General features: G+C 35.8%; 1 protein-coding gene across 1 annotated transcript in view; it reads left to right on the top strand.

The window, feature by feature from the left end:
* Positions 1-27210, top strand: part of LOC150076901 (proteasome activator complex subunit 4-like) — a 514513-nt gene that overhangs the window by 184168 nt on the left and 303135 nt on the right. The window contains exons 17-19 of the mRNA XM_090386346.1: positions 6609-6746; positions 17930-18151; positions 26721-26878. Of these exons, the coding sequence (XP_090242472.1) occupies positions 6609-6746; positions 17930-18151; positions 26721-26878 (518 nt within the window). The remainder of the gene's footprint in view (positions 1-6608; positions 6747-17929; positions 18152-26720; positions 26879-27210) is intronic.

The raw sequence follows: 27210 nt of genomic DNA, 5'->3' as shown, positions 1-27210 counted from the left end.
GTTTATAACACTTGCCTCCTTATAGCGTTCTTTAGAGCCAGTTCCTTTGAATGTACTATAACAAGAGTTTGCTATGTGTTTTTTATATATGAAGTGTTGCTATTAAATAACAAGACTGCTCATGCAGCCACTACACACTAAGTTCCGGCTGTGAAACAAAGTCACAGCGGTTGACCTTGAACCTTTCCCTAGTGGTCTGCCAAGTAATATTTCAGCACACTAATTTGCTCTTGCAGTGAGATAGGTTTTCATTACCTTGTGGTTTTGCAGTTTGCCAGAAAAATGACAGACAAAAGGATTGAACAACAAATGAACCTCAAATTTTTAACAAAAAAATAAAGAAAACACCAACTGAAAGTTATCAGTTGTTATGGCAAGTTTATGAGGAAGATACTCTGTCAAGAGTTTGCACATTTGAATGGCATAAAAGATTTTTAGAAGGAAGAGAGAATGTGGAGGTCAATGAATGACAAGGCGATCCAGTATCTGAAAACTAATGAAAATGTTGACCTGTAAGAACATTGATTAGAAGTTGTCATTGTGTAAGCATTATAATGCTTAAACAATGATAACTTTTAACTGAAACAGACTAATTTTAACTGAAAATTTAGACATGAGAAAAGTGTTTGCCAAGATAATGCCAAAATTTTTGAACAGAGATCAAAGAATGAGAAGACTCGAAGTTTGTGAAGATGTTTTGAAAAAAATTGAAAAAGATCTAGGCTTTCTGAGTACTGTAATTACTTGCGATGAAATTTGACTGTTCCCGTATGACCCAGAAACTAAAAGACAGTCTGTGCAATGGAAGACAAACAATTCCCCAGACCAAAAAAAACAAGAATGTCAAAATCAAAAGCGAAAACCATGCTCCTTGTTTTCCTTGATATTAAAGGAATTATTATGGCTGAATATATCTCAACAAACCAGCCTGTCAATCAAGCATACTACATTGAAGTTCTGGCAAGGCTACATAAAAAAAATTTAAAGGAAGACACCTGAATTTTGGAAGGATGGCTGGATGCTCCATCAAGACAATGCTCCAGCACATAATGTGTTCTCTGTTCACCTAAAAAACAAATCCCTGTGTGTGTGAATATAACTTACTTATCAGCCCTAGCCACTTGTGACTTTTTTTCTCTTTCCTGAACTGAAAAGTGTACTTAAATGAACCCATTTTCAGTCCATGGAAGACATTAAGTGAAAAGTGTACTTAAATGAACCCATTTTCAGTCCATGGAAGACATTAAGTGAAAAGTGTACTTAAATGAACCCATTTTCAGTCCATGGAAGATATTAAGTAAAAAATAACTGAAGTGTTAGAAGGGCTTACAGAAGATGACTTCCAGAAATGTTTTTGTATTGGAATAAACATTGAATGGTGTGTGTATATATATATATATATATTATGCTGGTTTATATATTAATATTATGTTTAGATGTATGTATTCTTTTGTATTTTAATCCTTCTTTTGTGCGTCGTTAATGCCATTGTTTTTGCCGTATTGGCCAATTGAACATTATACGTGCCAGTATATATTCGTTTCTAATTGTTCGAATGTTACCTATTATTGGTGGTTTTTACATATAGGCATTAGTGTTCATACAATTCTGGTCATTAAGCTAGCCTTATTTAGGTCATCTTAAATCCGCATGGCCTATACATATTAGGTTTAGAAGTTTAATGCTTAATGATAATGAATTTTCATGATAAATTACTGATGAAAATTTTTTTATCTGTATCAAAAGGTAATTACTAATTATTATTAACAGTATACTTCTATCTTATTACTATCACTTTTTTACTATAATACATTTTTACATTCCATCACGTGGCCGTCAATCCCCTTACTTCGTTGGGGGCTTTGAGTGGATTGACAGCCCTTTTGATGTAATGCCTCATATTTACTCGTTTCTGTTTGTACCTATCACAGTTTTGCTATTTTAAGTTCCTTTTATTTTGTTTTGTTTAATTTCTAAAGTTCTTTCTATAATTTTAATTTTTAGATTTAAGTTTTTGAATTTTTTAAATATTGTTAGCATATCTACTTATAGTATTAATTAGTTTTAATTTTTATTTTTTACGATCTCTTCAGCAAACTGTGATAGAGTACACAAAGCCCTACGAGTAAGTATACGATATTGTTAAATTCCTACTTACTTAATGCTGTACTCCGGTGGAGGTCATAGAACAGAAAGGGGGGAATTTCCCGCCTTGTATTTGTTTTTATAGGTAGTGATCTTTATAGCGCTGTCGCACTAATGTTATCCTGTGTGTTGATGGTGCACTTAGGCCCCGATTTTCATGCCAATGCCTGTGGTAGAGGTTTGCTGTTGGAATGATAATTTTCAAAATTGTTAACACAACCCATAACAGAAAATCATCGCTCCAACAGCAAACCTCCACCGCAAGCATTGGCATGAAAATCGGGGCCTGAGGCCAATGCACCATCAACACAAGATAATGTTAGTGAAACTGCGCTATAAAGATCGCTACCTATAAAAACAAATAGAAGGCGGGAAATTTCCCCCTTTCTGTTCTATGACCTCCTCTGGAGTACAGCATTAATTAAGTAGGAATTTAACAATATCGGATACTTACTCGTAGGGCTTTGTGTACTCTATCACAGTTTGCTGAAGAGATCGTAAAAAATAAAAATTAAAACTAATTAATACTATAAATAGATATGCTAACAATATTTAAAAAATTCAAAAACTTAAATCTAAAAATTAAAATTATAGAAAGAACTTTTAGAAATTAAACAAAACAAAAGAAAGGAACTTAACATAACAAAACTGTGAAAAGTACAAACAGAAACAAGTAAGTATGAGGCATTACATCGAAAGGGCTGTCAATCCACTCAAAGCCCCCGACGAAGTAGGGGATTGATGGCCACTTGATGGAATGCAAAAATGTATTATAGTAAAAAAGTGATAGTAATAAGATAGAAGTATACTGTTAATAATAATTAGTAATTACTTTTTGCTACAGATAAAAAATTTTCATCAGTAATTTATCATAAATTCATTATCATTTAGCATTAAACTTCTAAACCTAATATGTATAGGCCATGCGGATTTAAGATGACCTAAATAAAGCTAGCTTATAGAAACGAGTATATATATATATATATATATATATATATATATATATTATTTGCATATCCATATACTTACATTTGCATCCATTGCTACTGCTTTGCGTGCTTCGGTGCATTTGCCTTATCCTATCCTGTTTATTTAATCTTCAAATATCTTATCTGTTTTTACTCTTTAAAACTATCTTAAACATTTTATCAATTTAAGAATTAGTTATCTGCTGCTTTGTGCAATACTATTCTTAAAAATACACCCATTTATGTTTTTCAGTGTTTTGATAGTCTTGTTTGTAACTCCGTTTTGCCATTTAGCCTATGCTGGCTTTAATCTTTAATCTACAGTTAATCTACTCTTTTCCTTGTGGCCTTTAGTGTTACTAGCATTGACATTTATTATTATTATATTTACATCTGCATCCTTTGCTGCTGCTTTGCGTGCTTTGGTGCATTTGATTTGTCGAAATGATTTTTATTTTTCTGTTATCTCTACTGGTTTTAATTCACTATTTTTATATATATATATATATATATATATATATTTATTTATTATTATTTTTTTTTTTCAAATGTGTATATAAAATCTTATGTATATTTGCATCTATGTTATATATTTGATTTAACATTAGACCTTTGATAAAAATTAATTAACTAGGCTGATTACCAAAATCCAGGGAGCATCCATCCATAACTTGTTGTACCATAGCAAATCAGCACTAAAAATCTCTTGTCTCATTTTTTGCATGTTTGTGGATTGTCTAGAAGCAGAAGGTAACACTGTTGGTTTTTCATTTGCCACAAGGCTTATTGATATAGTTAATAACATGTCCATTTTGCATTCAGCATTAACAAAGTACTGAAGCCACTACTGCTAAATCCAGTTTTACTAAAATGGTTTTGCTGAAGTGAAGTTAGTATATGGAGTGAATAGCAAAATTGCCATTCGGTCCATAAAACTAAATTCTCTGACCATCAGAATACTTTACTTATAAAAGATGGCTATGGTGTAGCACTTCTTGATAAGGTAGTATATTCTATGGTTTCTGTCTTTTCGTGTTATTTTATTGCATTATTATTTTTTTATGCCATCAGCACAATATATAAAATTCATGCGGACACCCCTCTCGGCTGTTGCTGCTTGGCACTGGCAATTTTATTTTAATGTAATATACGAGGGGCAGTACAAAAGTAATGCCTCCTATTTTTTACCTCAAAACTTAATTCCTACAACTATGCCTTTTACATCAATTAATCCTCAATCATTAATAAACACTGTTATTTTTCCACAAAGTCACCATAATTTTCTATGCACTTCCACCATTTCTGAGTCAGACACTGTATTCCAATCGAGTAAAAGTCCTTACTCATGCTCTGGCAGGCTTCATGAACAATGTGCTTGAGTTGGACATTATCTGCAAAATTGGTTCCATGGAGCACATCCTTCAGTGGGCCGAAGAGGTGATAGTTGGAAGGTGCAAGAACCAAACTATTAGGAGGGTGAAGAAGTTCCATTCAGACTGAATTTTACAGGCTTCTTTTTGCTTATGTGTCAGCATTTTCCGGACGCAAGGGTGCAAAACTTGTAGCCTAGTTCCTTTATGATGGTTATCACAGCAGGTTCCCTATACCTACTGTATCTTTCCACTTTCTGGATACAGACAGAATATAAGGAATTACTAGATATGCACAGGTCCTCTTTGCAAGAAGGGCATAAATTGCAGCAGGAAATGGACTGAGAAGAAACTGATAGTCACCCCTATTTCAGAAAATGCTAGAGTAAAACTCTATGCTAAATGCAAACTCCAAGAAACAAACCCTAACTGGAAATGCCTCAGGCAGCACAAGACGAGTAGAATTCAAACTCGGACTGGACTTAACTCAACCCTGATGCCATCTAGGTATGAGAAGAGTTTTCGGACTACCCCAACAGACCACTTGCTGGTGCTTCCTGACCATACCTTAGTGGGTGTATGGCGATTATCTATTCACTAGCATGGACTCTTTCCCTCCCAGCTCCCTCCCCCAATTTTGATTGATGGAGATACCTCTATTATTCCTGGGGGATGCCTTCCCTTTCATCCCCATACTTCTGCCTTTCCCTTCCCTTCTCCAGTCTTCAACTCCCTACTCTATTTGAATGTGTGCATTTTTTTTTTTTTTTTTTTATACATAGGTCCTTGCGGCTGAAATCTTTGGAAATTAGGCAGCAGGATCTGCCAGAGTACCATTGCGATCCTTCTACTGCCTGACTTGCCTCCACATAGCTAAGGATGGGCACTGGTGGGGGGGGGGAGGGGAGTCCCACTAGGGGCCCTATGGTGCCCTGATCTATGGTGTCACATTTGAAAGCAAAAAAACAGGAGGCATTACTTTTGTACCGTCCTCGTAGGAATTAAATGCTAAAAATACCCACACTGATTTGCTGGCAGTTTAGAACCCATGATTCTTTACACTAAGGGGGAACACCCTGATGTGTCACTATATTGAAACATACAAACCTTACCCACCTTAATCCTAGTAATCAAAAAAGCAAAAACTAAAGAACTAGCTAATGACAATTTTAATTCGATTTTATTTTAATTAATTAATTTATTTTTTGTTTTTTATGAAGACCCCAAACACGAAAGGTATCAAAACCTATAGTACTTAATACCGTGCATGGGTTGAAGGAGAAGTATGGGGGGAGTGGGAGAGGGGGGATGCCGGAAACTTTTCTCTAGAGACTAAACATGGGTTTCACCACTTCAAGCTTCCAATAAGCAAAGTGGTGGTATTTCACTGGTTGATGAAAGTCATCTACCACCTACTTTACAATTACTACAATGCATTCTCATGTAATCTCATAAAAATATCAAATAATTGCTAACATTTACATGCATGCATGCACACTCACACACAATAAATTTGTCTTTTGCCTTGAAATCTCATCTTAAGTACTATAATACACATAGCCTTACATAATCATAAAAAATAATTCTCCATATGTTACTATGTAAGTACAGTGCCCGTTAGGATGTATATGAATAAGACATATGTCTTCTGAAATTGTACATATTCATATGTATATGAAAAACAATTATATATTTAAAGTTTGGATAAATTCTCTTGCCAATTTTTTTTAGCCAGTCTGTTTTATTGATTCATATACCCTGGTTGTATATACCCTTATTGTATTGATTGATTGTATATACCTGGCTGTGCAATTTTAATTTATATATTTATGTATATAAATCATTATGTAATGGAGTAAAATATGACCATTATTGTGTAATGCAATTGTTTTTTGGTGGCGTTGGTTCTGTATAAGGAATCAAATTTACAGTTTTGGAGATTTTGTTAATGAGAAGGTTCAAAGGGTCATAATTTGATAATAGCCGTTAATGCATTGTTTGGCTGATTAAGGGTTATGTAAGTTGTGCAAGATTTATTCCATTTTATGTATGGTGTTTATGTATATTTCTTAACTTATATCAAACATTTAACCCCTCAGATGTCACAATTTTTGTTCTTTCAAAGGTGAACCCAGAGTTAGCTCTTCACACGTTTGTACCTCACTTTGCAAAACTGGTGTTCACTCTGGTGTTAAATGAAGAAGTAGCAAAAGAAGAAAATTTAGATGATGAACTATTGTTTAGTCTTCTGTTACTCTCAGAGGTATGTTTTCTTTGTATGTATAATATGCAGAGTATTTTTTTTACATATTACATACTTAGTACAGCCAGGAAGTTCCTGGACTGGCCGCACAGCATTGCAGCCAGTAGTAGTAGTAGTGGCATGTGATGCAAGAAAGCATGTGTATGAGCTTATGCAGCATCAGCCAAAAAAAAAAAAAAATCACACCATTCCCTCCAAATGCCTGTCCAGTTCCTCCTTAAATTTATTCAACCTATCAACTTCCACAACGACAGATGGAAGTTTGTTCCAGCAATTAACCACCCGCTGGCTAAAGGCAAATTTCCGCACATCTATTCTACATCTGTCTTTTCTTAATTTGAATTTATGCCCTCTTAGGTTCGTAATCTGAACAAGTGGAAGGAGCCCATCAGAATTCAGCGTGCTCAACCCATTGAAGGCCTTATACACCTCAATCAGATCACCGCGCAGGTGCCTAGTCTCCAGCCACTGCAATTTGCAGAACTTAAGCCTCTCTTGGTAAGAGGATCCCTTCATTCCCCTCACCAATCTTGTTGCCCTTCTCTGTACACGCTCAAGCAAATCTACATCCTTCCTAAAATGAGGCCTCCAGATCTGTACGCAGTACTCAAGGCGTGGCCTGACCATTGCCTTATACAGAAGGATAAACACCTCCTTTTCCCTGCTAGCAAAATTCCTATATATCATTGACAAAACCCCATGACCTGCCCTGGCAGCCTGTCTGCATTGCTCAGAAAACTTCATATCCGCCTGCACAATTACTCCCAGATCTTTTTCATTTTCTACCACCTTAAGTGTAGTAACACACAGTTGGTACGTTTCTCTGGGGTTACTTCTACCCATATGCAGTACTTTCATTTGTCAAGGTTAAAATTCAGTTGCCACTTCTTAGCCCATCTACCCAAATTATCTAGATCCTGTTGCAGTAGCACACTGCCATTAACAACCCTGCCAACCTTTGTATCATCAGCAAACTTCGACATTAAGCCTGATATGCCTTCATCAATATCATTGATAAATATACAAAACAACAGTGGACCCAACACCGATCCCTGTGGGACTCCACTAATAACACTAGTCCACGAAGAGCAGCACCCATTGATTACCATCCTCTGTCTTCTCCCACTTAACCATCCTTTTATCCATTGTAGCAACTTACCCTTAATACCATTCTGCTCCAATTTGTACAATAGTCTTTCATGCACAACAGTGTCAAAAGCTTTCCTGAAATCCAAATATATGATATCAAAATTATTTTTTGCATCCAGTTCCTTTGTAACCACATCATAATATCCTATCAAATTTGTCAGACAAGACTTTCCCTTAACAAACCCATGCTGTGTCTGAATTATTGCTGCAGTCTTGTCTAGATGATCCTGCAATGCATCTTTAACCAGTGACTCCATTATTTTACCCGGGAACAGAAGTTAAACTAACTGGTCTGTAATTACTCGTGTTACCCTTCGATCCCCCTTTGTGAATTGGGGATACATTTGCACATCTCCAGTCCGTGGGAATCTCCCCTGAGTCCAAAGATACTCTCATAATTATGGCTAAGGGTTTGCTTAGTTGCTTTGCCACCTCCTTTAATATAATTGGATAGATCCCATCCACCCCAGGTGCTTTTCTTATGTTTAACTTCAAACAATTTCTCCTCCACTTTGCTCTCAGTTATTACAAAATCATTAAGTATCCTGCTACAATTTGATAACCTTCTGCCATTTTCAAACCTTAATAATTCCTCATGTGTGAATGTAAATCCAAAATACTCATTCAGTTTGTTTGCTATCTGAGCAGGATCATCAACAGTCGAACCATCGATGTCAAGTGGACCAATCAGATTCATCCCTTTCCTTTTAGAGTTTATATAAGTAAAGAAACCCTTGCTGTTTTTTATAGCATCTTTTGCCAAGGATTGCTCGTAATCTGCCTTTGCCTGCCTAACCTCCTTTGTGACCTGATTACAGACTAGCTTATATCTGCCATAGGCTTCTGAGTCTCTTGATAATTTATATGCATCCCATGCATTTTTCTTCCCTGTTACAAGTCTCATTGGTTCATTAGATAACCATTTAGGCCTAAACCTTGAACAATATTTCTTAATAGGTATGGAAATTTTAGTAGCATCCACGATTAATTCCTTGAATGCTTCTCACTTGGAATTTACTGTTGGTAACATCGTCAGTTGATCCCACTGTACAGAATTTAAAAACCTTCCGAGACCACTGTACTCACCTTTACGGAAGCAAAAACCCTTTCCTTTACCTTTGATGGTAATTATATCTTTAAGTAAATCCCACATCAGTACACTGTGATCACTGTCACCTAGTGGTTCCTTTATCTGCAAATTCTTAATACACAAATGATCACTGCTGATAACCAGATCAAGAGTATTACTCTCTCTGGTTGCCTCTCAAACATGCTGCTGCAGAAAACAATCATCCAATAAATCCACAAAAGTCTGACTAGTGTTTGAGTGACCAACCCACAAGTTCCAGTCAATATCTGGGAAGTTAAAATCCCCCGTTATATGACATTCTGATTTACTGGCCCACTCCATTTCTCTGTATGATTGTTCATTGTACTCATTCGAGTCATTAGGCCTATAACACACTCCTACTCTTATTTTTGCTTTCGTAGTGATTATGTCACACCAAACTGACTCAACAGTGCACTGTTCATCTATATCAACCGGGGTGCACTTCTTTTGATTTTATGTTTTTCTTAATTAACAGCATAACACCTCCTCCCTTTCCATCCTGTCTATCCTTTCTGTACACATTGTACTCCCCAAATTCTAGTTCTGCATTCCTTATATCTGTGTGACACCATGTCTCTGCTATCCCAACAATATCCGCCTTTGATGTCTTGACCAACACTTCAAATTCATCAAATTTATTTACTATACTTCTAGCATTGGTATACTTGCAAGCATACATGCTCCTATTTCTGTTTCGAATTACCCTAACACATCCCATATACCTACCTATTTCAGGATGACTGCCATCCGTCCCTGAAACCCCCAACACCCCTCGCTCCAGGTCTCTACTTATTCTAATAGAAGTTGTGCAAGAATCACCTTCACCTCTGCCTATGGCTACTGTTAGACTATTAGTCCTTGTATCCCCCCAAGCTATCAGTTTTCCGACCCACCTAACACTGCCTCGATAGCATCAGCAAATATTCTTGCATCCTTTCTATTTAAGTGTATCCGATCTCTGTAGAAGCAGTCTCTCCTGTTAACAAGTGCAGACCAGGCTGAAAAAAATTCTATCCCTTGAGCCTTGCACAATCTTTCCAGGGCTGAATTGATCGACAAGGCTCTCCTCATATACTTCCTCCTATCGTGTCTGGGCAGAATTGCAGACACTTTCAAATTCAACCCTAATTCTCGGCTTTTGTTCAACAGTGACCTATACTTGTTCAGTAATTCTGCCGGTCTCCTACTCTTAATATCATTAGTGCCAACGCGTACAGTAAATACAGCTCGATTTTTCTATCGTCAGATTGCTAGTTTCAACTTGCATGTACACATACATAGAAACTCTTTTTCTATGTATGTGTATACATTGAATACACATTTCTTTGCTATGTGCATTTGAATTCCATTTCGTTTATCATGATGTGAATGAAGAATGTTAGATTTGGAATGTCGTGAAAACATCAAATTTTGCCAAATTTCCGGGACATCTGTTTCTGAAATACTGGAAATGATGCATCAGGTTTACAGAGAGAATTTTCCAACTTATATTACTGTGTTTGAGTAGCATAAATTCAAAGAGGACAGAGAAAGTTTAGCAGATAACTGTACTGAAAAATGGTTAACTGCCTGTAGACCTAAAAAAATTTGAAAAGTCAGACAACTCATGCATCAGAACTGTGTGACTGTTGATAAACTTTCAAAAGCTTTAAACATTTCACATGCAAGCCATCATGGAATTTTGAATGATCATTTGAGAATGGTTGCTTAACATGGATGGTCTTGGATGCTTACCAATAATTAATGCAATGAGCAGATGACCGTTTTTTGGTGGTCTCACAATAGCATAGGATAAAGAGCCATTGTTCTTAGAGCCCATCGTTGCCAGGGACGATGTAACGATGTAACGTTTTATGCTCACGCCCACTACTTATGCTACTGAATCAATGCTAGTAACATTGGCATCATACTTCAGTCTCAAATATGTAGTATGAACGATGTAATGTTTTATGCACATGCCCACTACTTACTATACCGAATCAATATTTGGAAGAGGTTAGTTAAATCCAAGCCAAATAGCCTAGTTACCCATTTGATTGTAGCCATTTGTTGAATAGTATGATTGCAACAATACAAGTGCTTGTATTGTTGCAGTCCATATTTTTGTTATATTCCATTGTTAGGTGTTTTCACATGAATAATTTTCTGAGCAGTGAAAGGGACTGAATGCCACACTGCTATAGCCGTTGTGTTCAATGATGCCAAAGTCAAATGCAAAGCATTGTCGAGAGTATGGAGCAAGCCAACCTAACAAAATAAAGATGAAGGTAGCAATGAGTGTGCGAGACTATCAAAATTGCATAAAAGACGAACAGAAAATGAAGCATTGGATTTAGTAGTGCCTTCAACCAGTAATGCCACTCCTCCATCTAACAATAATATACCCAAAGTGAGTATTAATTATGTAGAACAGAACATTTCTCCAATTGCAGAGCAGATGATTTAAATGATCAGGCTCCTTTTCCTTACACCAACTACTATTTACATAAGAACACGCATTGAAAGTTCGAAAGGATATTTATGAAAAATGATTTCTGTTCTATGTGCTACAGTTGCGATCATTTATGGTCCGAAAATGACAAAGAAACCAGCTGCTAAAGATGCACCATTGATATGCACTGCATTTCCCGATGTTGATGGGATCCTTGTATGTAATAGCTGCAAAGGATCACTTAAGAACAACACCATTCCAGCACTATCTAAGAGGCGCCTCCGTAGCCAGGTGGGAAGGAGCAGCAGTGCGTAGCACACGCTTCTTGATTAGACCGGGGTTCGAGCCCATCACCACCAAATACGGAAGATGCAGAAAGGTCAGGGAATGACCACTGCGTATTCCCGGAGCAATATGGCCTTAGTTGGTAATGCTCCTAAAAACCAAATAACAAACAAACAAAGCACTATCTAAGTCGAACAGCTTTGTCTATCCAGAAATTCCGTCACATTTACTGAAGTTGGATTTAGTGACAGAGAGGCTTATTTCTCCTCGCTTACCATTCATGCAAATAAGGTGCCTGAGACATGCATATGGACAATATAGCATTCTGGGCCAAATGTTCAATGTGCCTGTTTCAGTCAATATGATGGTCCATCACTTGCCAAGGGAAATTGACTGAAACAGGCACATTGATCCCTTGACCCAGAATGCTGTATTGTCCATATGCGTATTTCAGGTATCTTATTTGTGCATAAAAATGCAAGGAACTACACAAGTCCAGCTATTTGATCGGGTATTAAGAAAACAAGTGGTTAAAGCATGGCTTCAATTTGGTTGACATGCCTCTGTCGATTGTATCAAATCACGATAGATCACTTATTCTTTGATGACATATTCATCAAAGAATGACTCATGACATGGAAATTAATTTGGCTAAAGATGACATAAGCGAAGCAGTTCCGATCGAGGAAAGTCTCATTGCTCGACAGCAGACGTTGTGGAGCGACGATAAATACCTTAGAATTGCCCCAGGAGAAACTAATCTTGCTGCAGCGCTTACTGTTTGATGAACACCAGAGGAACTGTCCTTTCCCGACATTTATCTTGGACAATTCAGAACGTTCAGAGAGAATTTACACACAACTCCGTTCATGCTGGCAACGAGTGAGCTCAGATGATCTGACCGACGTGCCGTTACTCCACATCATCTCCTTTACGTAGCAATAAAGGTAATGAGATTGAGAACGAGAGATTCTTTGACAGTGGTTTTCAAATACATAGGTAAAGATACAAAACTGACCTGCAAGTAAGTTCAATCCAAAGAAAACATTGACAACTGTATGGAAAACAATTTGGCCTTCCTAAAGACAATTCCAAACTCGACCTACTACTAGGCTCAACATAAGCATGAGCTGTTCGCCATGATTATACAGCTTGGTAAACCTACAGTGTTTTTGACTCTGAGTGTCAATGAAATCGGTTGGGCATGCTTGCTTCAGCTATTGTACAAGCTACAGAATAAGGGGTGCAATATTAGTGAAGAGGATGCGAGTGACATTGACTTCATGCAGAAGGTGACGCTAGTGAACGAAGATGCTGTAACTTGTGTGATATACTTCAAGAAGATTGTGGATATAATTGTGAACATACTGCAGTCGAAACGTTATAGCCCATTTGATGAATTTTACGGGGTCAACTTTTTCAAGTGCATAAAATTTCAGCATTGTGGTAGTCCACACGAGCACATTTTGCTGTGGCTATATAACTCTCCCAAAGATCATTTGGGCGAGAACAAGGAAGATGCCATCGCAATGATCGGCAAGTTAGTGTCTGTCCCCCGCTAGCAAGGCTTTGGGGAGCATTAAGCTTCAAACTCACAAACAGAATCACGTGTTACAAGAAAATAACACCAGTTAAATGACAGATGTGTTGATTTGAAGCACCCTTCATGCATTGTCGGATGAATAGCGCTTCAAATCGACAAATTTGTGTTGACACAGATTTCACGACACAGAAATAACATCAAGGGACATCATTTCCGTGCAAATCGTGATTTTCGATTTGTCATTCAAATCTCATAACCAGAAATAATGTAATTCTATCATTGACATCTCTTTTGTCCCCTTGAAATTCACTATTCTGTTATGATCAATTCTGCGACACATTATTTTCGTGTCACAAAATCATCATTTCTGTGTCGTGAAATTGTGTGACAAATTGGTTTTAGTTCAGTCTGATATTTAGTAGGCACCGCCAAAGATGTTTTCGCATAAAAAAAAAAAAAAAGCAAGACAGCAAGTAAGATTGATATTAGATGTCCAATCCCCCCCAGTACTGGTATTATGCACTTCCAATGGAATATGTATATTTCCGAATGAAGTTGTGAACAAGTTTATGTTCACAACTTCGGTTGGGCAAAGCCTTAAGTTTGAAACAACTAATTAAGTACATTCCTGTACTTAATTAATTTGTACAGGAGCACCAAACAAAGCAGGCTATAGAGAGTGACTATTGCCCAACCATACAAAGCTATTGGCTATTGTCCATACAGCTGTTTTGGTGCTTATTGCCACATCATCATTGAGTAACAGAAAATCTGACAAAGAATAAAATGTTAAAATGCCTATATGCATATAATTCTGATTTTTAAAGATATACAAACTTCAATGAAAAGTGCAATGGTGGGTATCAAATCAAAAATGAAGGCAAAGTTACCTATCAAAAATAAACCAGTAAATTGTCAAAACTAAAACCAGTATAACATATAAATTGTAAAATACAACTGCTTTAGAGTTGATGCATTCAGAATTTAAATAGTGAAATAACTAAGCATAAAAATCAGGAACTGAAACAATATTAGGGAATGGTCCTATGTTAGCAGGAAAAAAAATAAATGCCAGCATTATTGCTTTAAAAACCAAAATTATATGCATATAGAAATATAGAAAAGTTACACCAGCTATAAGAGGGAAACTTTGGAGATGCACCCAGAATAGAATGATGTCTATCAAAATATTGGAAGTTATTGTGTACTTGTGTACTGTATGTTTCTCGTGAAACAAGAGTTTGCAAATCACACAATACTGTTATGCTACCAAATCTCTCTTACTTATCCTGAATACCCAACGTGCAATTTGTTCCTTTTCTTAAAATAAATTAACATTTATGAGGTTATCACTTCCATAGAGTAATACAGCCAGGCTGTTAGAATAGCTTATGGGGGTTCTATTAGTGATATACAGGAACTTTGCCAGCAGGTACAAACAAGTGATTATTCCATTGTATTAGGCTATATCTTGAGTACTACATAAGTCTAGAAGCCTTATTTTAAGAAGGATGCAGAGAATTCTTGGAATGGGTGCAGAGAAGCGCAGTCAGTTAGTCAAGAACACAAAGGGGTATTCTTACCACAAAAGACTTTCTACAAATTGCAGCATTTGGAAATTAGGCAGTTGCAAGGAGACCTGATTGAAGCATTTAAGGCTGTAAACAGATTGAGCAGATTAGTGATGATGGTATTTTAACTCTTTCTCAGACAGTGCACACAAGAGGGCATAAACTGAAATTGAAAACAAGTTGTCTGCAGGATAGATGTGTAAAATTTGCTTTCAGCTAGACAATAATTGATTGTTAGAACAAACTATCATTATGGTAGTGGGTAGTTTGATGAAATATAAGAAAGAATTAGACATATTATTAGAGGGGATGGAAAGATGAGATGGATTTTTTTTTTCTGGTGTTATTTGAGCTTGCTTCTTTGTATCGTTTACCAGTAATAATAATAATAATAATACCAGACCACAGGTTATTGACAACTGAAGATGCTGTACTGTCCAGCCAGAATAGTTCCATATCTTTACCAGCAATTGTGCTAATAGTGGCAAAAGTGCATTACTGCTCAAGGAGGGTACTTCAAGAGTGGTTGTGTTAGGTTAAGTTATGTTTAATATGCCAGTCCAAGCATTTTTTTGACTGTACCACATATAAGGAAATCACAAACATGGTAACTACAAGCTGGATAAAAATTAGATTCAGTGAAATTTTCTGAACCTAAGTAAAATATATCATGTGATACACTGCATAGTGTGCATGATGTGTTCTTATAATTATTTGGAAGATGGGAAACAGTGAGTTCCTGAAATCCATAAATTATTTGTGTTTGGCATCGAGATAGTTAAATTCCTTTAAATTGTGCCATTTCAATAATAAATTACTTAATCTACCACATGATATAATAGTAATGTCTATCAATTCATTAACATAATAAGAATTCTTATAAGTTTTGAAATTTTTGATCACCTTGTACAAATCATAAAATAATATATTATATCCACAGTTTTATGATTTAATTAATATGATTAAATTAGTTATAACAAGGTAATTACTGCATAAGAATGTTTATCAATAAATAAACCAAAAGTAATTCACATTGATGTGATCATCTGCTTGTGGAACTATGAGTATATGTGGTAAACTTAAATATGAGTAACAGATTTCACCTTATCAGCCAAAATTTAGGAGGACCAAAGATCTAGATTTAGATGCCATGCTTAATTTCTTAGGATTAACCCAGCTCCATGTACTGCCAACTAAAGAAATCCACATTTAAACTTTCTGTATCACAATATCAAATAAAAACAAATTTCTGCTAATCTTGCAAAATTTAGTTCTAACCACCATCCCATTCCCTGTGAAATCATCATTTGCTGATACACTGTTGCCTAATAAGGAAATGAGACACTACTGAAACCAGTTGAGTCTCATTAGTGAGTCTTATCACATGCCTCTATAGTGCACATGTAATGGTCCTCCTTGAATATATTTAAGCTATCAACTTCCACAATGACAGATGGAAGTTTGTTCCAGCAATCAACTACCCAATGGCTAAAGGCAAATTTCCGCACATTTATTCTACAACTGTCTTTCCTCAATTTGAATTTTTGTCCCCTCAGGTTCGTAATCTAAGCAAGAGGAAGAATCCCATCAGAATTGAGCCTGCTCAACCTATTCAAGGCCTTATATACCTCAGTCAGATCACCTCACAGGTACCTAGTCCCCAGACGCTGCAATTTGCAGAACTTAAGCCTTTCTTGGTAAAAGGACCCTCCGTTCCCCTCACCAATGTTAATTACATAAACTTATCATGATTGAATTTATTGTTTATAAATGTAAATGTTACGTGTTTTGGAACTGCTTTAATGTAAATTTCTCCCGATTGGGGTATTATATTTTTTGCAATTACTCGACTGCAATCTATGACATTACTGCCTTTGCATTTACATGATTATTACATAGTTGAATTTTTTAGACAAACCAAAATTTATACATCAACATCATTATTGTAACATATCATTGTGGGATGCAACTTATTGTTACCCTGACAATAAGTTGCATCCCTGACAATAAGTTTATATATCAAATCCCTGACAATAAGTTTATATATCAAATCAGTAATGCTTCCTCATTACTGAAAACTACTGTTACTTATTTTCAGATGAGAAGATTTTCAGATGTGCACACTCAGACTGCACTGTTTCAAAGCTATTTGGCTTCACTTCAGTGAGTGGGTAGATACCCAGAGATATTAGGGGTGGCAACCCAATTGTGATTTATTTACATAATATGAAAGATGCCAAAAAGGTGTGCATATTAGATTAATAATGTTTTAAAGCAGAAAGCCTCAAACTTTGTAAAATTAAAACTATGACATTAGTTAATGCATTTACATTGTTATGACATAGTTGAATTTTTTTTAGATGATGCCCATGTACAAACCAAAATTTGTACATTGTTATCATTATTTTAACATATCATTTTGAAATCCTTTACGATTTGCTCTCCTTATACTCCAAATAAATAACGCTTCCCCTATTAGAGAAGACTACAGTTGCTTTTTGTCATTTGATTACTGCCACTCAGACAACACCATTTTGAAGCGTATACCTGTGGGTACCTGCCTGCTCATTGATGAGAAGCAAAATAGCTTCAAAACAGTGTTGTCTGAGTGGGCTGAAAATAAGTAACAGTAGTCTTCTCTAATGGGAAAGCAGAAATGTCATAATGATGCCAATGTACCAACTGATATCATAGTTTGAATTTTACAGTTTGATACTTTCTGCCCTAAAATATTATTACTCTACAATTAAGTTTTCTTGAACACTCCTATAAAGGTTATGAAATTCTAAATTTTACTTCTCATATAAACCCATTTAGGTAATAGAGAAGTAAATAACAAGAAAACTTAATAAATGAATTAATTGTATTTAATTTACTTAAATATTTATTATATTTAATTTTTTTAGTATTCATTTAGAACATGTGAGCTAACAATAGTTAAAAATATTACAGATGAAGCTCTACTATTTTGCAATAGCATCAGATAAAATCATTATATTAATTATGATAACACATCAGTTCTTTGCATTACTGATGGATGTGCTCATTCTTTGAAGTTCAAGGTGTTAATGCTAGCAATTTTTCAATTTGTAGGTGGTAAGGTGTGATGGTAAATTTTTATTAAAATACCAGCCTCTTCTGGAAAAAGTTTTGCGCAAGACTTTACATCTTACATCTCGGAAAGGTTACACGTTGGCATGTTCATTGTTAAGGCATATCCTCAGAGCCCTGGTAACTGTTTACCCTCTTGACTTTCGTAGCATAACTCGCCCATGGGACCAGTGGGAATCTACAGAAGATTATGTACCTATCAAGGTTTGTAAATATTTTTTATTTTTAATGATTTATGAGAAAAATAATCCTTCCTTTAATGTCAGCTTGTTTTGCACAACTGTTTTGTAGAATTTATTCTACAAATAATAAAAACAAGAGTGATTGTTTATTTAAAAAAAAATCAACTTATGTTTATTCAATTTCATAAGTAATAAGAAACAGTACCATAGATTAAAAGCAGCCAGATGTGAAGATAGATTCAGTAAATTAGTCCTTACTTTAAAGATAAAACAAATTAAAATAAATTATTAGTTATAGCTACTCAAGATAGATCTGGGTAGAGATAGTTTGCAAATCTGCCAGGTCGTATTACAACAAATATTGCAATAAAATTTCACTCTAACAAAAATATTTCCAGGTAATGGATGACCTCTCAGTATTAGTAGTAAGTTTCTGGATGAAATCAGACTTATGAAAAATTCAGTATAATCTCTGTCTTATATCTGGGGCTCCATAATGTGGGTGGGGAGGGGGCCTGTGAATGTTCACAAATACAAACAGGATCCGATTTTGTCCCTCTGAACATCTAACATGGCACTACTTCTGATCCCACCTTCCTTGCTGTAGCTGAACTGTATCGCTTGAATTTTAAAGCATGGGAACATTCTATATCTGGAAGGTAGATCAACTGTCTTTGTAATAAGTAAACATTCTTAAAAAAAAAAAAAGTAATAATAATAGTAATTAATATAGTATATATATTACTTTTTTTTTATCTTACAAAATAAAGATGAAATGTAATTTGCAGAAAATACACAGTGGATATAATGGATCATTATATATGGATTTATAGAGTGCCATAGGTACAGGCATCCTCACATCATTCATTCATCCAGTCTTCCTGATGGGTGGATGCATGGATGAACAATGGCTAATTATAAAAAAAGTGTTGGGATGCTTGTGTGGCGTCTGTTGGACCCAGACTAAACAAATAGACCCTTGTAAACAGTAATAAATTCAAACAAAAGCAGGCACCAAGTACTTCATTTAGGATATTCCAGGGATATTTAGGGAAAAGTTGTGAATTGGTGTAGAATGGTATGTAGGAGGATATGATATTACTCCCAAATTCAGAGGAATTAAAAAAAAAAAAAAACACCACTCCCATTTCACCCCTCCGTTCGTTCGAAATACCTGTCCAGTTGAGCTTTAAATTTGTTTAGGCTATCAACTTCAACAACAAGTGATGGAAGTTGGTTCCACCAACCAACCACCCGCTGGCCAAAGGCAAATTTCCGCACATCTATCCGACATCCGTCCTTCCTCAATTTGAATTTATGCCCTCTGAGGTGATTATTCTGAGCAAGATGAAGAATCCCATTGGCATTGAGCATGCTCAAACCATTCAAAGCCTTATACACCTCTATCAGATCACCTCGCCGGTGCCTAGTTTCCAGACTCTGTAATTTGCAAAACTTAAGCCTTTCTTCGTAAGAGCAACCCTTTGTTCCATTCACTAATCTTGTTGCCCTTCTCTGTACCCGTTCCAGCAGTTCTACATCCTTCTTGAAATGAGGCCTCCAGACCTGTATACAGTACTCAAGATGTGGCCTAACCATTGCCTTATACAAGGGAATAATCACCTCCTTATCCCTGCTAGAAAAATTCCTGTATATCATTGACAAGACACCATGAGCTACTCTTGCAGCTCGTCTGCACTGCTCAGAGAACTTCATATCTGCCTGCACAATTACCCCCAGGTCCTTTTCATTCTCCACCACTGTCAGTGTAGTACCGCAGAGTTGATACGTTGCTCTGGGGTTACTGTTTCCCATATGTAGTACTTTACATTTGTCAATGTTAAACTTCATTTGCCACCTCTCAGCCCATCTGTTCAACCTTTCCAGATCCTGTTGCAGCAGCATAGCGTCAGTAGTGTCCTTAACAACCCTGCCAACCTTTGTATCATCTGCAAACTTGGACATTAAACTTGATATCCCATCATCAATATCATTCATAAACACCGAAAACAACAACGGACCCAACACTGAACCCTGAGGAACTCCACTAATAACATTAGTCCACGTTGAGCAGTGTCCATTGATTACCACTCTCTGTCTTCTGCCACTCAACCATCCCCTTATCCATAGCAGCAATTTGCCTCCAATGCCACACTGCTCCAATTTGTGCAGCAGTCTTCCATGTGCAACAGTATCAAAAGCCTTTCTAAGATCCAAATATATAATATCAAAGTTATTCCCTGCATCCAGTTCTTTTGTGACTACATCATAGTATCCAATCAAATTGGTCAGGCAAGACCTGCCCTTAACAAAACCATGCTGCGTCTGAGCTATAACTGAATTCTTGTCTAGATGATCCTGCAGTGCTTCTTTAACCAGTGCCTCCATTAATTTACCTGGAACAGAAGTTAAACTAACAGGTCTATAATTACTTGTGTCAGCCTTTGATCCTCCTTTGTGAATTGGGGTACCTCCCCAACTCTATGGGTACCTCCCCTGAGTCCAAAGAAGCTCTCATAATTATGGCTAGGGGTTTGCTTACTTCCTTTGCTGCCTCGTTTAATATAACTGGATAGATCCCATCCACCCCAGGTGCCTTTTTTATGTTTATCCTCAACAATCTCTCCTCCACTTTCTTCTCAGTTATTACAAAATCATCCAGCTCACTGCCAATGTTTACTTTACCTACATCATTCTCCTTCCTGAATAACTCCTCGTGCGTGAATGTAGATGCAAAATACTCGTTTAGATTGTTAGCCACCTGAGCAGGATCCTCAACTGTTGAACCATCAATATCCAGTGGACCAATCTGATTCATCCCTTTCCTTCTTGAGTTTAAATATGTAAAGAACTCTTTTCTGTTTTTCTTTGCATCCTTTGCCAAGGATTTTTCGTAGTCTGCCTTTGCCTGCCTAATCTCCTTTGTGACTTGGTTACAGACCAACTTATATCTATCATAGGCTTCCATGTCACCCATTAATTTGTATGTATCCCATGCATTTTTCTTCTCTGCCACCTGTCTCATTAGTTCATCTGACAACCATTTAGGCCTAAACCTTGAACAATATTTCTTAGTTGGTATGTAAAGCCTGGTAGCCTCCAAGATTAGTTCCTTGAATGCTTCCCATTTTGAGTTTGCTGTTGGTAACATCATCAGTTGGTCCCACTGTATAGAATTTAAATACTGTCTCAGACCATCATAGTCACCTTTACGAAAACAAAAACCCTTCCCTTTACCTCTGATGGTAGTTACCTCCTTGAGTAAATCCCACTTCAACACACTGTGATCACTGCCACCTAGTGGTTCATTTATCTGCAGATTCTTAATGCATGAAGAATCGCTACTGATAATCAGATCAAGAGTATTGCTCCCTCTTGTTGCCTCACGAACATGCTGATGTAGAAAACAATCATCCAATAAATCCACAAAAGCCTTGCTAGTGTGTGCGAGTGACCAACCCACAAATTCCAGTCAATATCTGGGAAATTAAAATCCCCCATTATAAGACTCTCTGATTTACTGGCCCACTCTATTTCCCTGTACAATATCTTATTATACTTATCAGAGTCATTAGGCCTATAGCACACTCCTACTCTCAATTTTGATTTCCCTATGCTTATGTCACACCAAAATGACTCGACACTGCCCTGTCCATCGATGTCGACTGGCTTCACTTCCTTGGACTTTATGTGTTTCTTAACTAATAGCATAACCCCTCCTCCCCTCCTGTCCTGTCTATCCTTTCTATACACATTGTATTCCCCAAATTCCAGTTCCGCATTACTTATATCTGTGTGACACCACGTCTACGATATCCCAACAATATCTGCCCTTGATGTTTTGAGCAATACCTCAAATTCATCAAATTTATTTACCAAACTCCTAGCATTGGTGTACACGCAGGTATACATGCACCTGTTTCTATTCTTAGCTACCCTAACACAACCCATGTGTTTACTTGTACCGCAATGACTCCCAGCAGTCTCTGAAATATCCTGAATCTTGTTTTTCAGGCTTCTGCTCATTTCAATAGAAGCAGTGCAAGAATCACTTCCACCTCAGCCAGTGGCTACTGTTAATCTATTAGTCCTTGTATCCCCCCCAACTAGCAGTTTTCCGACCCACCTAACACTGCCTCGACTGTCTACTATTGATTACCAGAATGTTTTGTTAATTTATTTGCCCTTCCTCTGTATTCAGTCAATAAATTGATGCACAATGGGCTATAAATAATTTTATTTAAATTAAAGATAAATTTCTGGAATGTAATAATCATTATAGTGAAGCATGTTTACTCACAGTGAACATTTATTACTAGCAGCTTTTCCAGGCAGTGAAAGCACCACTCTGGTATAATTTTTTTCTGAGTTTTAAACCACCTTGTAACTTCAGGAAGTGTGCCCTTCATCTGTTTAAAGGATTTTAACATAGATTAGACTTTAATCTACCAAAAAAAAAAAAAAAAAAAGTAGAAACAATTGCTGAGCTGTAAGGTGTATGTGGTAAGCACACCTATGCTGTTAGTTGATCTTTTGCTATCCAGGTGCAAAGTTATTAGGAACCCCTTCCTCCTCCACTTCTAAGAAGGATCTCTTAGTTTTTATGGCTTTGAAGTTTTTTTTTTATCCTTTAAAATATCTCTCATTGGTAATCAATCCTTTTCCAAGGAAACGAAAAAAATTACTTTTGATCCTCTGTTAATCCCAAAATACAGGTTGCATTATTTTTGGTGGAAGACTTGGAAATCTGTGGTTTTTTCTTTATTGGTCAGGCACTGAGATTCATATCTTTAAGTGGCATTTTGTTTTAGGATTTTGATGGGATAACCTTGTTTCATTACAGATTATAACTCCTTTAAAAGCCTTCACCTCTTTATTGAATGATTTCAAGTAGATCAGAACTGATCTCCATTCTTGATGTTTAATTTCAAGTGTGGAAAGTTTTAGGACTCAACCAGAACATATTATCTTATATGCTTGGTGCAGTGATAGTGAACCAATGATATGAGCAGCTTGCTTGCTTAGGAAAATATACCGGTGTGTGGCCCCATATGGTTTGGTCTATAAAAGTAATTTTCAAGTATTGTTCTTTTTTTATGATATAAGTGAGAATTTTGTTTTTAAACCCCTACTGTGGAATGCAAAAATTGCTGTTTTGGTTTTAGCTTATTTTTTGGCAGAGACTGGAAAAGGTTTGCCATTTACTAGTGTAACTGTAGTTTTAAATAAATTTCCTTTTGATATTCTGAGGGTATATAATATTTAAGGTGTTCTTTTGCATTTGTCAGATCCAATAATTTTGCGAGTCTTTCATTTGCAATGCATACTAATATTGATTTTCCTAGTCTAGGTTGGTTATTAATGTGAAAAATAACTCTTTTTGAAACATTCTAATTATCTGTGGTCATTGCTTCTGTGAATCCTGCCTTGACAATCATTAGTCTCGAATAAATGTATTCAGTAGTGGACACATTGCTAATGTGTGTTGATTCAGTGGGTCACATCTTGTGGAACAGGAATTTTGCCCTGCTGGCAAAATTCATGCATATCATTGAAAGAAAGCTAGTGCTTGTCTGCACTGCCCAAGGATTTATCTCTGAGCAGTACTATCCAACATTAGGTTCAGAGAACTTCATGTTGAACTGTACAATTACTGCTGAATCTCTTATGTTATCCACCACATTGAGTGTGGTACCACCCATTTGTTTTACTATTTTGATCATGGAGATCATCCCTTCTATATTGATTCCAAATATTTGGCCTCAAGGCATGGGCCTAAGTTCAACTTAGAAATAATTACTATTTTATGCAGTTCTGGCTAAGGTGCTAATATCTTATTAAATTGTAGGGTATCATTTGAAAAGGTCAATCTGCAATACAATTAAAAATCTGTGGCACTGTGGGTGATCACCATTTGTGTAAGTGAACATTCAAGTGGTGTATGGAATTAAAACTTCAATATAAACACAATACTGCAGAATTGTAAGGGGGATGTCTCACTGCAGTAGTTAAAATCAATCAAATAAAAATTCATATATGTTCAAGTTCTAGATGTTAGGTACACTTAACAGTAGTTATGTATTTAAATGGAAGTTTTACTTCCGTACTGTGCTTGGCTGCTCACTTAGACAAAATACATTAATCACAGTTCAGCATACATTTGCTAATAGGACCCACCTGCAGTGTCTCAGGTTTTTAAATGTATAAAAGGTTTGACTTTTCAGGTGGTGCTATACAATTTAAAAATATATTAGCAATTTATACAGAACAGTGGAAAACAGTCTGTCTCTAAGTTGAATATAAGCCTTGACTTGCTCTTCAGTGAGACTAATACAATCCCCATAGTAAAGCATATGAATTTTATCTGATTTTAGCTACTGTTTTGAAATATATGAGCACTGTCCATTAGAATAGATTTCTTGGTTCCTGAAGAAATGTTGTGATGGTATTTTATTGACTGATCCTCTGGTCAGCAGATTGAGCTGAAAAATACTAAATGCATTTAGTGTTTTTGCATTTTTAAACTTATTTTTATATGCTGATACAGGAAAACCTTTTTAATACAATATTGGTTTATACAAAGTTCTCATTCTCTTGTTAAAAAATTGGTTTAATACAAAATACAGTTAAATATATATTACAAAGTTTGAGCTATGGATAGTATAATGATACTTTTCAGTACAGTTATTACAGAGTATGCTGATCACTTTGCAATATCTAGACATTAAGGTAACTTTGTCATTTCAGGAGAGGGGTAGTCAGATCCAACAGTTTAATGTGAAATATGAGGTTAGCTAAAATGCAATTGGCATAATTCATATTGTGGGCATTGACATAATAAAATAATTAAAATTTCTGTTTATACTCCAGGACAACTGCATAGGATCAGAGAAGTTCCCACAAAATAGAGAGAGAGAGAGAGAGAGAGAGAGAGAGAGAGAGAGAGAGAGAGAGAGAGAGAGAGAGAGAGAATACAAGAACATTACTGCATTTAATTTGTAATCATGCATGTGCAAAGCACAGTCACTCAACACCATGCACTTCGAAGATCAACTTATTCGATTAAAGTGAGATTTTCGCATTTTGGATCATTTTTAGTTTTTAGTGAAATAAACATTTGGTTTGTGTCAAAAGCAAAAGTTAAAACCGTTCAACATGAGTACAAAGCAAAAATAAAATGATTTCTATTTCGATACTAAACTCCAAATCATTCAAGATGTGGAGCACACCAAAACAGGAATTGCAGTATAATTTAACATTTCTCTACTGATGTTATCAATCAACAGTGTTAAAAAATTGTAAGTAAAACAAATAGAAGACGCTTAATCCTTATTGTAGAAAATGTTGATTGTTTCAGTTCACAATTAATGGTTAAAATTTCCATTTATGCAGTTCTTTTGAGTTACACTAATTTTCATTTTTATAGAATTAAGTTGTTTTTCTTTTATTTTTATGAATATATTCATTTTAAGTAAAAATGTGTGCAAAATGGCAAATTAATACTTTGACTGCCACATCCACCATATATGATATGGCTGACACCCTCTGTTTCGGTTGGAGTTGCATCAGCTGTAAAGTGCTGACAATTGACGGGAATTTACATTATTTTTGAAAAGCATGGCCCCTGGTGATACACATCTGTTGAAATTTGCATGACGCTATGAGAAAAAATATGTGGGTAGCTGCTGATTATTTAAAAATTATTATTATACGAATTTTACAGTTACAAAGTGAATGAGGTGTAACAACAATTCAAATCTGTTGTGAAGCATAGTTTTTGTTACTAAGTTGTTTTTATAGATGGATTTGCAGTATTTTTTATTTTTTATAGCAGTATTTTTTAACTGCTATAAAACCAGTAAGGTGAAATACTGCCTAATCTTACCAGGTCCATCCATATAAGAAGCCTGAAAAACTATCTCATCAGCAGTTGTTGAAACCCACTTTTTTAGATGCCTTTGCTGTGAAGGTCGGCATATCTGTTTGTTTCTGTTACAATAAAAATCCAATACCACCACTTTGCTTATTGGAGGCTTGAAGTGGTGAAACCCATGTTTAGTCTCTAGAGCAAAGTTTCCGGCATCCCCCTCCCCCCATACTTCTCCTTCAACCCATGCACAGTACTAAGTACTATAGGTTTTGATACCTTTTGTGTTTGGGGTTTTCATTAAAAAAAAAATAATAATAAAAAATAAGATTTATGACTTCGTCAAAAAATAATGAAAACGCCTCAAAATGAGTAACATGGCTTCTCAAAAAATAAAGTAACTTACTGAGCTACGTCAGTGACATTTATGTGACACAAAGAAGACACTTTTTTTAGAATTTAATCAAAAAATGACATAACATTAACATATTTATTTTAGAATTACTAATTAAATTATTTACTAAATATTTTTTGGCTCCAGGGGAATTTTTTCTTAAACTAGCTTGGCAGTAAACATCTTAAAGTTTAATTGGTGTAAACTAAAAAATAAAATTAGAAAGCTGATTTTGATGTGTTCATTTCATAAACTTATAATTACAAAATGAGAGAAATTAGGTCCCTTGATGTTTGTATTAATGAGGTTTTCCTGTATGTGTTTTTACAGGTATGGGGTAAACCAGGAGATGTGAATAACCTAAATCTAAAGTGGCATGTTCCTACTAATGAAGAACTAAGCTTTGCCCAAGATCTCTTAGAACAATTTTTGGTTCCAGAATTGGAATTACTTTTTAAATGGAAACAGCAAGAGCAAGTTTTAAGTAGGTAAGTGTCTAAATGTACCACTATACACTCTGTACCACCAGGGTTATTTTGTCTTCTGCAAAATTTCTTGTTCCAACTTTTGAAACCCTTTTCTCTAATTCATTTATTATTTTTTTTTATTTTCTTGATTTGTAATAAATTTTTTAGCTTGCACTTTTTGTTCTATAACTTTAAACTGTATTACTATAGTTATTCACCTTGGTGAAAAGCATGAACTTTATCCAGAAGTTATTAACCGTCTGATGGAATTTGGGAGTGCAGGTCTTAGAGCCCTTTTCTCAGTAATGAAGAATTGAACTTTGCCCAAGATCTCTCAAAATATTTCTTAGTTC

Source organism: Mastigoproctus giganteus, chromosome 12, assembly GCF_048544385.1.
Source record: "Mastigoproctus giganteus isolate SK-2022 chromosome 12, ASM4854438v1, whole genome shotgun sequence".
In the NCBI taxonomy this organism is placed as follows: domain Eukaryota; kingdom Metazoa; phylum Arthropoda; class Arachnida; order Uropygi; family Thelyphonidae; genus Mastigoproctus; species Mastigoproctus giganteus.
Note: the sequence above shows the minus strand (reverse complement) of the source record. Positions and strands in the feature narration are given on the sequence as shown.